Source organism: Pelophylax lessonae (assembly GCF_965119305.1).
Source record: "Pelophylax lessonae genome assembly, chromosome: 9".
Taxonomy (NCBI): domain Eukaryota; kingdom Metazoa; phylum Chordata; class Amphibia; order Anura; family Ranidae; genus Pelophylax; species Pelophylax lessonae.
Genome location: NC_138776.1, coordinates 148240983 through 148253361, shown reverse-complemented (window position 1 = coordinate 148253361; position 12379 = coordinate 148240983). Strand labels below are relative to the sequence as shown.

The following is a 12379-nucleotide window of genomic DNA, read 5'->3' as shown; positions in this document are numbered from 1 at the left end:
AATTTTTAGAAGTCTCCTCTGGTTCCGTCCACAAAGCTGGACTATCTGGGCCTGACTCTGGACTCTGCCTTATCCAGAGTGCTCCTTCCTCTGACAATCTCCAGAAATTGCAGGCTGGCTGCATGGTGTCTACCTTTTGAGGCGTTCCCGTTTGCACAGTTCCATACGAGGTCCCTGCAAAGGGAAATTCTGATCAAGTAGCACAAGACTCCGCAGTCTCTGAACAATCAGATCCTGCTGAGTCGGGGCACGAAGAAGTCCCTGATATTGTGGCTTTGTTCGCCGACATTTTCGGCTGAGAAAATCCTTCCTACCCTTGTATTGGACAGTGGTCACAATGGATGCCAGCCTGTCCGGCTGGGGAGGCGTCTTCGGCAAACATTCTGCTCAGGGGATCAGGACGCTGGAAGAATCCTGACTCCCGATCAATGTCTTGGAACTCCCAGCGATCAGACTGTGTCTAGATCATTGGGCGGTGCGTCTTCAGGGTTGTCCAGTGCGCATTCAATCGGACAATGGCACGGCAGTGACCTATGTCAATCACCAATGGGGGCACAAGAAGTGTCCTGGCACCTCTGAAGGTAGCTGCCATTCTAAGGTGGGCAGAACTAATCGATCCAGCCCTCTCTGCCATACACATTCCTGGGGTGTAAAATTGACAGGCGGATTACCTCAGTCGGCAGGCTTTGGACCACGAGGAGTGGTCCCTTCATCTGGAGGTGTTTCATCAGCTTTGTCTCTGGTGGGGGGACCCCCGAGGTTGATCTGTTGGTGTCTTAGCTCAACAGAAAGGTGCAGAGGTTTGTGGCTCGGTCAAGGGATACTCTGGCGGATGCCACAGATACGCTAGTGGCCCCGTGGGGTCAGTATCGTCTGATTTACGCCTTCCCTCATCTCAAGCTTTTGCCCAGACTTCTACGCAGGATTGAGACAGAAGGGATTCCGTTCATCTTAGTGGCGCTGGACTGGCCTCGCCGGGCTTGGTACACTGATCTGGTGCGGCTGGTTGCCGACGTTCCTTGGCAGCTTCCTCTCAGGGAGGATCTGCTGTCCCAAGGACTGATCTTCCATCCTGCTTTAAAGTTGCTGGCTTTGACAGCTTGGATGTTGAACTCCAGGTGCTGAAGAATAGGGGTTAATCTGAGTCACTGATTCCTACACTGTTGAAAGCTAGGAAATCTACCTCTAGGAAGATATACCATCCTATATAGAAGACGTACATTGCATGGCGTGAGTCTCTTGGGGTTTTTCAGAAATATGCCTCGAATACCATCAAGGGCCAGGTGTCGGCTTTGGCGGTCTTCTTCCATTGAACCTTGGCCAAACTCTCCCAGGTGCATACCTTTCAGGGTGTCTGACATTTGGTCCCTCCAGTGCAGGCTCAGTTGGTGCTTTGGGATCCTAATTTGGTTCTTTCAGCTCTACAGAAACCCTCTTTGAAAATATTCGTGAGATTCTCCTGCCTATGCTGTCCCAGAAGGTGGCCTTTTTAGTGGCTATCAGCTCTGCGCGCAGGGTGTTGGAACTGGCGGCGTTATCCTTTTGTTCACCTTACCTGGTGATTAATAGCGATAAGGTCGTTTTTCATCCCTATCCGTTGTTCCTTCCAAAAGTTGTCTGATTTTCATTCGAATTAAGACATTGTGTTGCCTTCCCTGTGTCCCAGGCCTAAACATCCGAAGGAAATGGTCTTGCATGCCTTGGATGTGGTCCGGGCAATTAGAGTGTACCTGGCAGCTATAGAGTCTTTCAGGAAGTCACACTCTTTGTGCCCACGGATGGACCTCGAAAAGGGTTGTCCTCTAGGACCATTTCCAGATGGATCAGACAGATGGGGGTTCAGGTTCCTCCTTTCCCTATCAAGGCGCATTCTACTAGGGGGCTTAGTGCTTCCTGGGCTTTCCGTCATCAGGCATCAGTGACGCAAGTTTGCAAGGCTGGCCACCTGGTCGTCGCTGCACACTTTCACAAAGTTATAAAGTTGATGTGTTGGCATCTGTGGTTGATTCTTTTGGCCGCAAGGTTTTGTAGGCTGCTATTAACGCGGGCCTGATCCTCTTTGCGGGTGTTTTTTTTTTTTTTTTTTTCAGGTGGGCTCATTGTTTGGTTGACTAATGTTTAGCCTTGGGAAGTTGTTCCCACCCCTCATGTTTAACGCTGCTTTGGGACGTCCCAATGATTAAGACGATCAGGAGCCGTGTCCATCAATGAACGAAAGAGAAAATGAGACTTTTGATTTACTGACAAATCCGTTTCTCTGATGTTCATTGAAGGACTCGGCACTCACCCCTCTGTGGAGTTATAATTCTCCTGACACTGGTTTTAACAAAACTGGGTGGCTATAGCAGAAATGGGGAGTATACCCCCTGGGACTGCCCATGGGTGTAGCCAGAATTATTTTCTTGGAGTACAGTACAGGACACTGCTCTGTGAATCCTACAAAACAAAGGATTGCTTGGAGTGGAAGGCTTTGTATGGGGATCCTAACCTTTCTGCTTGCCATTCACTTGAAGGTAGCTGCATATAACCCAATCTTCCAAGACTGTGCCTGAGTCCTGTGCTGCAATAAAAGGCTTTTACAGGTTAGTCAATAATCCTGTTCTTCACACCAGACATGATGCTCTTTAGTTTGCTGCATTTCTAAAGCATGAAAAATGCAAGTACATGAGAAGTCATTGTTTTCCATGGACCTATTCCAACCACTGTGCTGCATGGCTTTTTGCTGTATCTGATTTTAGATGACCAGATGTCGGCTGTTAGGTGTTTAGGATTGTACCTTTTTGTATATGTCATGTTCTTGAAAACATGGTGGCTAGTCATTTTTTTTCTTTGCTGGTCTTGGCGTGCTTCCTCTATGATCTCTTCTTTTGACACGTTCAGTCTTTTTATCATCTTAGGTTAACTTTGAACAAGATGCAAGAGAAAAATTCCTCAAGCTGCTAGGATTCAGCAAGGAAGAGCTGGATAAAAAGGTGTGTTTTTATAGGATTTTTAGATCGCATTGTAACCAACTGTTTACTTTAATCCCTCCCCCCCTCCTCCCTTTTCCAGCAGCATACAAATTTTCTGTGACTCTTATCACCCCTGTTCATTTGTTTAAAATGTACTTCATGGTTTCTTAAAATGTACTAGGGTCTCTTCTGTTCTAAAAAAAAAAAAAAATCCTACCTGTTAGTGGTTTTTGAAGTTTGGACTTTATTACCACTTTACCCCCTTTTTAAAAGGGAAATTTTTTAAAGTGGTTGTAAAGGTAAAACTTTACCTAATTGGTCTATGTGTCACGTACGAGTGCCCCCCGTAGAAAGCCGCTTCCTGTGGGGGCACTCAGCGGGGTGAGAAGCCAGGAGCACTGCCAGGGGACCCCAGAAGAGGGGAATTGAGCCTGCTGTGTGTAAAACCATTTCACAGAGCAGGTGTGATGGGGAAAACAAAGATCACTTTTCACATTTTTTGCACACGTTAAAAATCTGCATCTTTTTTTTCACATGATATTTGTATAACTGTGTCAAATGCACATATTCAGAAAAAAAAACAAAACACTACATTAATATATACAGTGGCAAGAAAAAGTATGTGAACTCATTGGAATTAACTGTTTTTCTGCTGTAATTTGATATAAAATGTGATCTCATACTCATCTAAGTCACAAAAATGGACAAACCCAATGTGCTTTAGCTGATAAAACACAAACCATTTTAATGTCTTCTTTCTTTATTAAAAACACCCATTAAATATTCACAGTCCCATAGGAAAATGTAAGTGAACCCTCTGGGTTATTAGTCGAAACTGCTTTGGCAGCAATAACTTCAAGCAAACGCTTTCATTAGCTCTGGATCCAACCCGCACAACATTCAGGAGGAAATTTTAACCATCTTCTCTTTAACCACTTCAACCCCGGAAGGTTTTACCCCCTTAATGACCAGGCCGTTTTTTGCGATTCGGCACTGCGTTGTTTTAACAATTGCGCGGTTGTGCGACGCTGTACTCAAATACAATTGATGTACTTTTTTCCCACAGATAGAGCTTTCTTTTGGTGGTATTTTGACCACCTCTGCGGGTTTTAGACTTTGCGCTATAAAAAAAAAAAAGAAAAGGAGCGACAATTTTGATACAAAAAAAACAATATTTTTTACTTTCTGCTATAAAACATTCCCAATAAAAATTTTTTTTAAATCAAATTTTTTTTATCAGTTTAGGCCAATTTGTATTCTGCTACATATTTTTTGTAAAAAAAAAAAAAAAAAAAAAAAATCCCAAAAAGCGTATATTAACCACTTGCCGACCGCCGCAAGTACATATACTGCGGCGGTCAGCCCCTCACAGGCAAAGTGACGTAGGGGTACGTCACTAGCCTGTGAGGCTCTGGGGAGCGAACGCGCGCTGCCGGATGCGCGCTCCCGCTCGGTCACAGACCCCCGAGCGTGTGCCCGGCGGACCCGATGTCCGCCGGTCACTCGCGATCGTCCGTTAGAGCGGGAGAAAGGCAGGCGGCTAATGTAAACAAGCCACTGTCATTCTCTCCTGTGTAAGAATAGTGATCATACGGTTCTACTATGTAGGACCGTTGATCACTGTTCCTACACCTCAAGCCACAGCCAATCACAGTAAGAAGCACGCCCCTAGGGACACACTTAACCCCTCCCTCTCAAAAAAGTTAACCCCTTCACTGCCAGTGTCATTTTACAGTAACAGTGCATATGTATAGCACTGATTACTGTAGTAATGTCACTGGTAACCCCAAAAGTGTCAAAAATGTCAGTCAAGGGTCCGATCTGTCCGCCGCAATGTCGCAGTACCGCAAAAAAAAATCGCAGATCGCCGCCATTACGCGGTAAAAAAAAAACAACAAAAAATGACAATCTTTCCCATAGTTAGTAAACGCAATAACTTTTGCGAATGTGGGGAAAAGGGAGGTAAAATGGCGCTGTCAGGCTAATAAATAGGAAATATAAATATATCTTATAAGTGCACTGGTGATAAAGTGAATAAAAAATCAAGGTATATAAAACTTAATATGGTGAATCCTTAAAAAGTGTAAATATGTTTAAAAGAAATTAGTAAAAAAATATATATATATATATATATTATCGTGGTAAATAGGTGAATAAGAAAATTAAGATATAAGTAATAAATTGTTGAAAATCAATTCAGTGTGTGATCTTAAAGGTGTATATATGATTTCATACAAAATACATTAAATAAATAAAGTGATGTTTTAAATATCCTCCATAAATAATTAAGGTGCTAATTAATCAAATATATATTGTGCTAGTGAGCCAAACAATAAATAGCTTTGTATAAATCTGTACACAATCAATTCATAAATAATGTCCCAGAAATTTAAATAACATAAATAAATAAATAAATGTAAAAAGAATATATAGAAAAATTGTCCATATAAATAGCCAAATATTAAATGGTGCTGCAAATGTAATTGAGTCCCAAGATGGGAAACGAAGCAGGGATTTAACAGGAAAAAATGGATTCCAGGAGTTCCAGACTGATGGGGGTGCTCAATACAGGAATAAGTGCTCCCCTCCTATTACTCCCGCACTCACCAGATGGTGGTACCCCCACAGGGGTAATCAGCGTTTGGGGTGACTCTCAAAGGTCCCTCCGCAGGCTGGCTAGTAATCCACTTAATCCCGACTTCATATGCTGTATTTTTCTCCAGGGGAAAATTGATGAGAAATCCCTCCTCTTAAAGTACTCCAATATATTTGAGAGATCCGGATGAGGAAAGAAAAAAGGGGCTCCAATAGTGAAGTATTGCAAAAAATAGGTGCTTTATTCATATAAATTTACAATACTCACATTCATTAACAGAAAAACGGTGCATGTATGTCCTAGGGACCGCAACACCCTCGTGTAGCGGTAGTTCCGGGACGCGGTGCGTTCCACCGGCCGGATGTGCGTCTCAGTCAACAGGAAGCGGAACTGACGTAACCACGCTCAATAACTTTTGCGCAATCCAATCAAAATACGCTTTTTGCGTTTTTTTTTTTTCTTTTTAAACGTTTTTTTATTGAAGGCAAAAGAAACATGGTACAGCAATATGCAGTGAAAACAGTAGGTACATGCCTAGATAAAACAAGGCACATTGAGATGCAAAACTGCTGTATATAACATACAAACAACATGTAGCAAATGCAATGCATATATGGGATCGACCCGACGTACCGTCTGGGATGTAATGAGGGTACGCTCAAACTGTAGGTGTGGCCGAGGCCACGCTGCGTGGATGGACCCCACACAGAAGGGGTCTCAACCAAAACCAAGATATAGCTCTCGAGTGGGTACGCCAGGGGCTGAGTGGGGGGGGGGGCTGGGTTGGCAGGTCTGGAAGAAAGTTGGGTAAGTAGGGGAGGGTCGTGGGGGGGGAGGTAGCAGCAGGTGCCCGGAGGTTTTTTTTTTTTTTTTTACCAAAAATATGTAGCATAAAACAAATTGGCCTAAAATGTTAAAAAATTTTGATTTTTACATTTTTTGGGGGGGAATTTCATATAAAAAAATGTAAAAAATATTGTTATTTTTGCAAAATTGACGCTCTTTTTTTGTTTATAGCACATGATCAAAAAATCGCACAGGTGATCAAATACCACCAATCGCCGAATCGCAAAATAGGCCCTGGTCAGGAAGGGGGTAAAATCTTCCGGGGCTTAAGTGGTTAATAGGTTTGCGCAAAAGTTATAGCATTTACATACTATGGGATAGATTTTTGCGGTGGACAAATCTGACACGAAGTGACACTTTTGGGGACCAGTGACACCAAGGGATTAGTACTAAATAATATGCAATGTTACTGTATAAATGATACTGGCAGGGAAGGGGTTAATACTGGGGGGGGGGGGTGATCAAGGGGTAAGAGTGCTCCTAAATTGTGCTTACTAACTGTGGGGGGGAAGGCTCTGTGACAGGCACACAGAGATCGATGTTTCAGCTTAGCTGAGACACATGATCTCATTGTGCCTGTCTGACAGGAGAGCCGCCTGCCTTGTTTACATAGGCAGGTGGCTTCCCTGTCAGTTTGCCTGATGATCACAGGAGGCCGGCAGCAATAGCGCCCGCTGCTCCCACATTCTGGCTCTTGCTGTGTCTAATCCACAGCTGGAGTGCTGCTCCGGCGGGTGCGCGTGCCGCCGAGACCACATGCACATAATCGCATAAATCTACGTGACTGCTGCAGTAAATCAGTGTGGGGTGGTCGGCAAGTGGTTAAAAAACTGCTTCAGCTCAGATACATTTGTGAGATGTCTGGTGTGAACCTCTCTTGATGTCATTCCACAGCATTTCCATGGGGTTAAGGTCTGAGCTCTGACTGGGCCACTCTAAAAGGTGCATTTTCATTTCTAAAGCCAGTCTTTGGTGGACTTACTTTGATGCTTAGGGTCATTGTCCTGCTGCATCACCCAACTTCTACTAAGGTTCAACTGGTGGACAGCCTCCCCTGACATTATCCTGTAGGATTTTTTGGTAAACGTGGGAATTCATTTTACCCTCAATGATTACAGGTGGCCCTGAGGCAGTTTAGCAAGCTCGTATCATGAGGTTTCCTCCACCATACTTTACCGTTGGGATGATGTTGGCCCATACAAAGTGCTGAGTATTCTTCCTGAGCAATTCAACTTTTGTGTCATCAGTCCACAAACATTTTCCCACTAGCATTGCAGTTTGCCAAATGTCTGCCATAACTTTCTTTGGCAAATTTCAGGGGCACAACAATGTTTTTTTTATTTTTTGTTTGAAGAGCAGTGGCTTTCTTCGTGGTGTTCTGTCATATACACCCTGCCTGTTCAAAGACTTACATATGGTAAACTCCTGAACAGGAATGTTTGACAGTTGCAGTGTTGTCTTCAAGTCTTTAGCTGTCACTCGTGGGTTGTTCTTTAACTCATTGAAGATTCTGTGGTGTGCCTTGAGAGCTGGGCACTCCCACTTCTAAACTGTTTCCATTTATAGACAATGTATTTATTTATTCTTGAAAATTGACTATTTTTTATTGATTTTCAAGAATAAGAACAAAGGAACATAAGAGAAGAAAAAGTTGTCAACTTGCAGGACATTCAAAGGCCAGTTAAAGAGGCCAAATCCTGAGGGAAAAACACGTATCACTCATCAATATCAAGCGTAATGATTATTGCTCAAGACCGTTGTAAGTCAACCAACTTCCGGCTACACTGCTCCATGTAACCCATCAGAAATTTGCACTATATGAGGCACACAACAGAAGAAGACAAGAAAAAGAAGAATGAATTATAATCCTAAAAAAAAAAAGGAAGGGGAGAGAAACTAAGAGGCAAGAAGAAGGTAGAGGAAGGGGAGAGGGCAGTAGAGAGCATTCACCTGTGTCAAAATCCAACCGAAGTCTCCAGCAACCACCCAATCATAGCCCCATTAAGTCGGGGAGACGGAGGTCAGGGGTGTTTCCAGTATATCCTATAACTCCCATACCCGAGTATGAGCTTCAAGAGAGTCAGTTAGTGAACCAGTCAGGTGCTCCATTCTCTTCACATCCCAGATCCTGGAGTGCAGTTCAAACAGCAAGGGAGGTTCCCGCTTTTTCCACTAGAGAGCAGGTTTTTTTCTTTTAGGAAATTTGGAAAAGGAAGCGGTTGGGAGACCTAGGAGGAAAGTTTTTTGGGATGAAAAGGCACCCAGGATCCAAAGAAAGAGTGGAGGAGGGAGTTGACCATTTGCCAATAAGGGATCATCATTGGGCAGGACCAATAGATGTGATACAATGTACCTATATCTGTACTACAGTGCCAGCGGCGGTCGGCAGATGGGTATATGGAATGGAGCACATCTGGAGTTTGGTACCAACAAAAGAGGATCTTATATTGATTCTCTTTATACAAGGCGCAAATCGAGCTCTTTGATGCCTGCGACCAAATAGGTTGCCATGTTTTCAAAGGAAGCACCTGCTTCCATTTTCACATATAGGCGTGTTAAGGCCCGGTCGGTGACATATCTGTAATTAAAAGCTGGTAAATATGAGAGATCAGGGAGATCATACCCTTGGAGGCACGACCCTCCAGGCAAATTTTTCAAACTCTATTAGAGGGGAAAATTGGAGGTTAGTTGTAAAGGATTGTGCAAAATGTCGTATTTGTAAGTAGCTATTAAGAGGCTGTTTAGGTAGATCATAGGTATTCTGCAGGTCTTGAAAGGATCATAATGTTCTAGCTCTGAAGTCCACCAACTGTCCAAAATGGAACAAAGCCCTTTCCTTCCAAGGATGAGACATTTGCAAGATCAGACTCCGGGACTTTGGGCGTAAACAGGAATGAGGTTGCCAATGAGGCTGTGGAAGTAAGGGGATATGACACTCTGATGCGCCGCTAAAGGGTACGCAAGAGTAACGTAGGTCCCAATAGTTGTTCTGTACTAAGTGGAGCATCAGCACTCCATAGCATTGAATTTGGGTGGACCGGGGCCAGCCACAATTTCTCAATCTGCGCCCAACGGTTGTAGGCATGGAGTGTATACTAAGAGGTAATTGGGTTGCCAAATAATATTTAGCCACAATCAGGAATGCGAGACCACTTGGGCCACTGGGGGGGGGGGGGGGGGGGGGCGTACAAGACGGACCTAGCGACCCTATGCCTTTTGTAGTTCCAAAAGAAGTTTAGAAGATCCCCTTGAAGATTCTGAAGATGTGAAGTTGGGATAGGAATGGGTAGTGTCTCGAAAAGCTAAATAAATTTGGGCAAGATTGCCATCTTGATGGTTGCCATGCGGCCATAGAGAGATAATTTTTGGGATTTCCACCTAGCAAAAGAGGCTTTAATTGAGGCATATAATAAAGGAAGTTAGCCTTTTAACCTCCCTGGCGGTATTCCCGAGTGTGACTCTGGGTTAACTCTCAGTACCAAAAGCGGTAACCCCGAGCCACACTCAAAATTACCCCAGAATGTTACCTTCCCTGCGATCCCCGGCGTCCTCACACTCTCTCCCCGCTCTGTGCACGGTCGATTGCCGGCACTTGCCTTTCGGTCCCCTTCCCTGCGAGCGTTGTGATGCAGGGAGGTAGAACCGGCGGCAAATTCAAAAGTGTAAATACACAAATGACATGATACAAAGCTGTGATCATAACGGATTACACTGTATTATGCCATTGTATCATCCAAATTTGTGCTTTATCTGAGTAGTTCTGAAACCGAATGATGACATCTCTAGGTGCGTCGGCCATAATATTTCCTGGATGTCTTTCGGTGCACTCTTTCAATCCCCAGTGACTCAAGGTCTGGTCTGTTCAATATCGGCAAAAAGATTTTTGTCATTTTCTCCTTAATATCTTCACCATGTTGCAATGGTAATCCGCAGATCCTTAAGTTTTACCTCCTACTCCTGTTTTCCTGATAGTTATCAACTTTGAAACCTGAGAGAGAGCTATAGCAATCCAGCTCCCTATGGAGATTAGGGAAAGAGAAATGTAGTTGCTAAAGCGTGAGTGGTACATTGTGTGTAAAAAGACACTTTAAAATCTCTAGTACGCACCGGTATACCATGTTTATTTGGGTTTTATCAAATATGGGCTGCCAGGGGTTCAATACACAGGGCGAAGAGAAGGGGTGACAGACTGCATCCCTGTCACATTCCATTGGAGATGGGGAAGGAGGGGGAGGCAGCAAACAAAGTTTTAACTAAGGCAGAGGGAGATGAGTACAAATGGTGTGTGGCTTGCAGAAAAGGGCCCCGAATACCTACGTGGCAAAGGGTAGCAAACAAGAAGGGCCAGCCAAGCCTGTCGAAGGCCTTTTCTGCATCCAGACTAAGGGGCAACACCTCAGAGTTATTCCTATTCGCCACCTCTATAAGATCGATAACTTTCCTGGTGTTATCTCCCGCCTGGCGAAGAGGGACAAAACTGACCTGTTCCTTATGAAGTAATGACGGTAGTAGAACATTCAGTCTATTTGCTAAGATTTTTGTAAAGATTTTGAGGTCGCGGTTCAGAAGTGATATCGGTCTATAAATGGAACACACCGTGTGCTCTTTTCCCAGTTTGGGAATCAGTGTGAGGAAAAGATGTCTGCATGTCTCTTGGAATAGGGGAGTCTGCTAAAATAGAGTTAAACAGAGGGGTAATATATGGGAGGAGGAGGGGAAGGAAAGTCTTATAGTAAAGATAGGGTAGACCATCAGATCCCGGAGCCTTGTTGGCCGGTAGTGACTTAATCGTGTCAGATATTTCCTCCATCCTTGATGGGAGAATTAGCACAAGCTAAGTCCGATGAAGAGATGGTGGGGAGATCGCTATCCGATAGATAGGAGTGAATAGACTGAAGGAGGTCAGGAGATGGGAGGGTTGTGTGGCACAGTGGGATAATTATAGAGGGTCAAATAGTAGTTGTGTAAAATTTGTGCAATTTTGGTGGGATGAGAATAGAGGGTGCCTGTCGTATCCTTAAGAAAAGGGGGTGATGCATTAGCCATGCGCTCGCTGAGTTGCCTAGCCAGTAATGTGTGTGGTTTGTTGGCCTTATCATAATAGGTTTGTCGAAGCTGAAGAAGGGCTTTCTCAACCCTCCCGAGGGTAAAATCCCGTAGACCCGCTCTGGTGCTGATTAAAAAACTGCTCGAAAAAATTAAAGGATCACTTTTAAAACACATTAAATCTAAATGGGAAAAATTTAATGCTGGATATCTATACTATACTATCTATACTGATATAGACTGAGTATTACGTTAGGAACCAAAGGATGCCACATCGTTTGATGGAAATGAAAGAAAAAGATCAACCTACAGAGGGCTGAATTCAAAGACACCCCAAAATTCAAAATCCAAAAATCAAAATGGAAAAAAAAAAAACACGATACAGTAGGCTAGTCCATTTTGCTGAAATTTAACTGCAGCAACTCAAAATGGTACTCAGTTGTTTGTATGGCTCCCACGTGCTTGTATGCATGCTTGACTATATCAGGGCATGCTCGTAATGAAGCGAAGGATGGTGTCCTGGGGTGTTTCCTCCCAGATCTGGACCAGGGCATCACTGAGCTCCTGAACAGACTGAGGTGCATCCTGGTGGCGTCGGATGGACCAAAACATATTGTCCCAGAGATGTTCTTTTGGATTTAGCATGTTACAGGCAGCATAACCTTCTTCTAGGCTTCTCCAGACCCTTTCATGTCTGTCACGTGCTCAGGGTAAACCTACTCTCACATGTGAAAAGCACAGGGTGCCAGTGGTGGACCTGCCAATCCTGGTGTTCAATGGCAAATGCCAATCAAGCAATCTATGCGACGTCCGGCCCTCTGGCTACCCTCATGAAGTCTGTTTCTGATTGTTTGGTCAGAGACATTCACACCAGTGACCTGCTGGAGGTCATTTTGTAGGGCTCTGGCAGTGCTCCTCCTTTCCCTCCATGCACAAAGGA

General features: G+C 44.1%; 1 protein-coding gene across 1 annotated transcript in view; it reads left to right on the top strand.

Moving 5' to 3' along the window:
- SEC31B (SEC31 homolog B, COPII coat complex component) overlaps nt 1-12379 on the top strand; it is a gene marked incomplete at its 5' end in the record, with an annotated part of 331579 nt that overhangs the window by 194170 nt on the left and 125030 nt on the right. Inside the window, 1 exon segment of the mRNA XM_082267974.1 lies at nt 2898-2972. Coding sequence (XP_082124100.1) covers nt 2898-2972 — 75 coding nt within the window.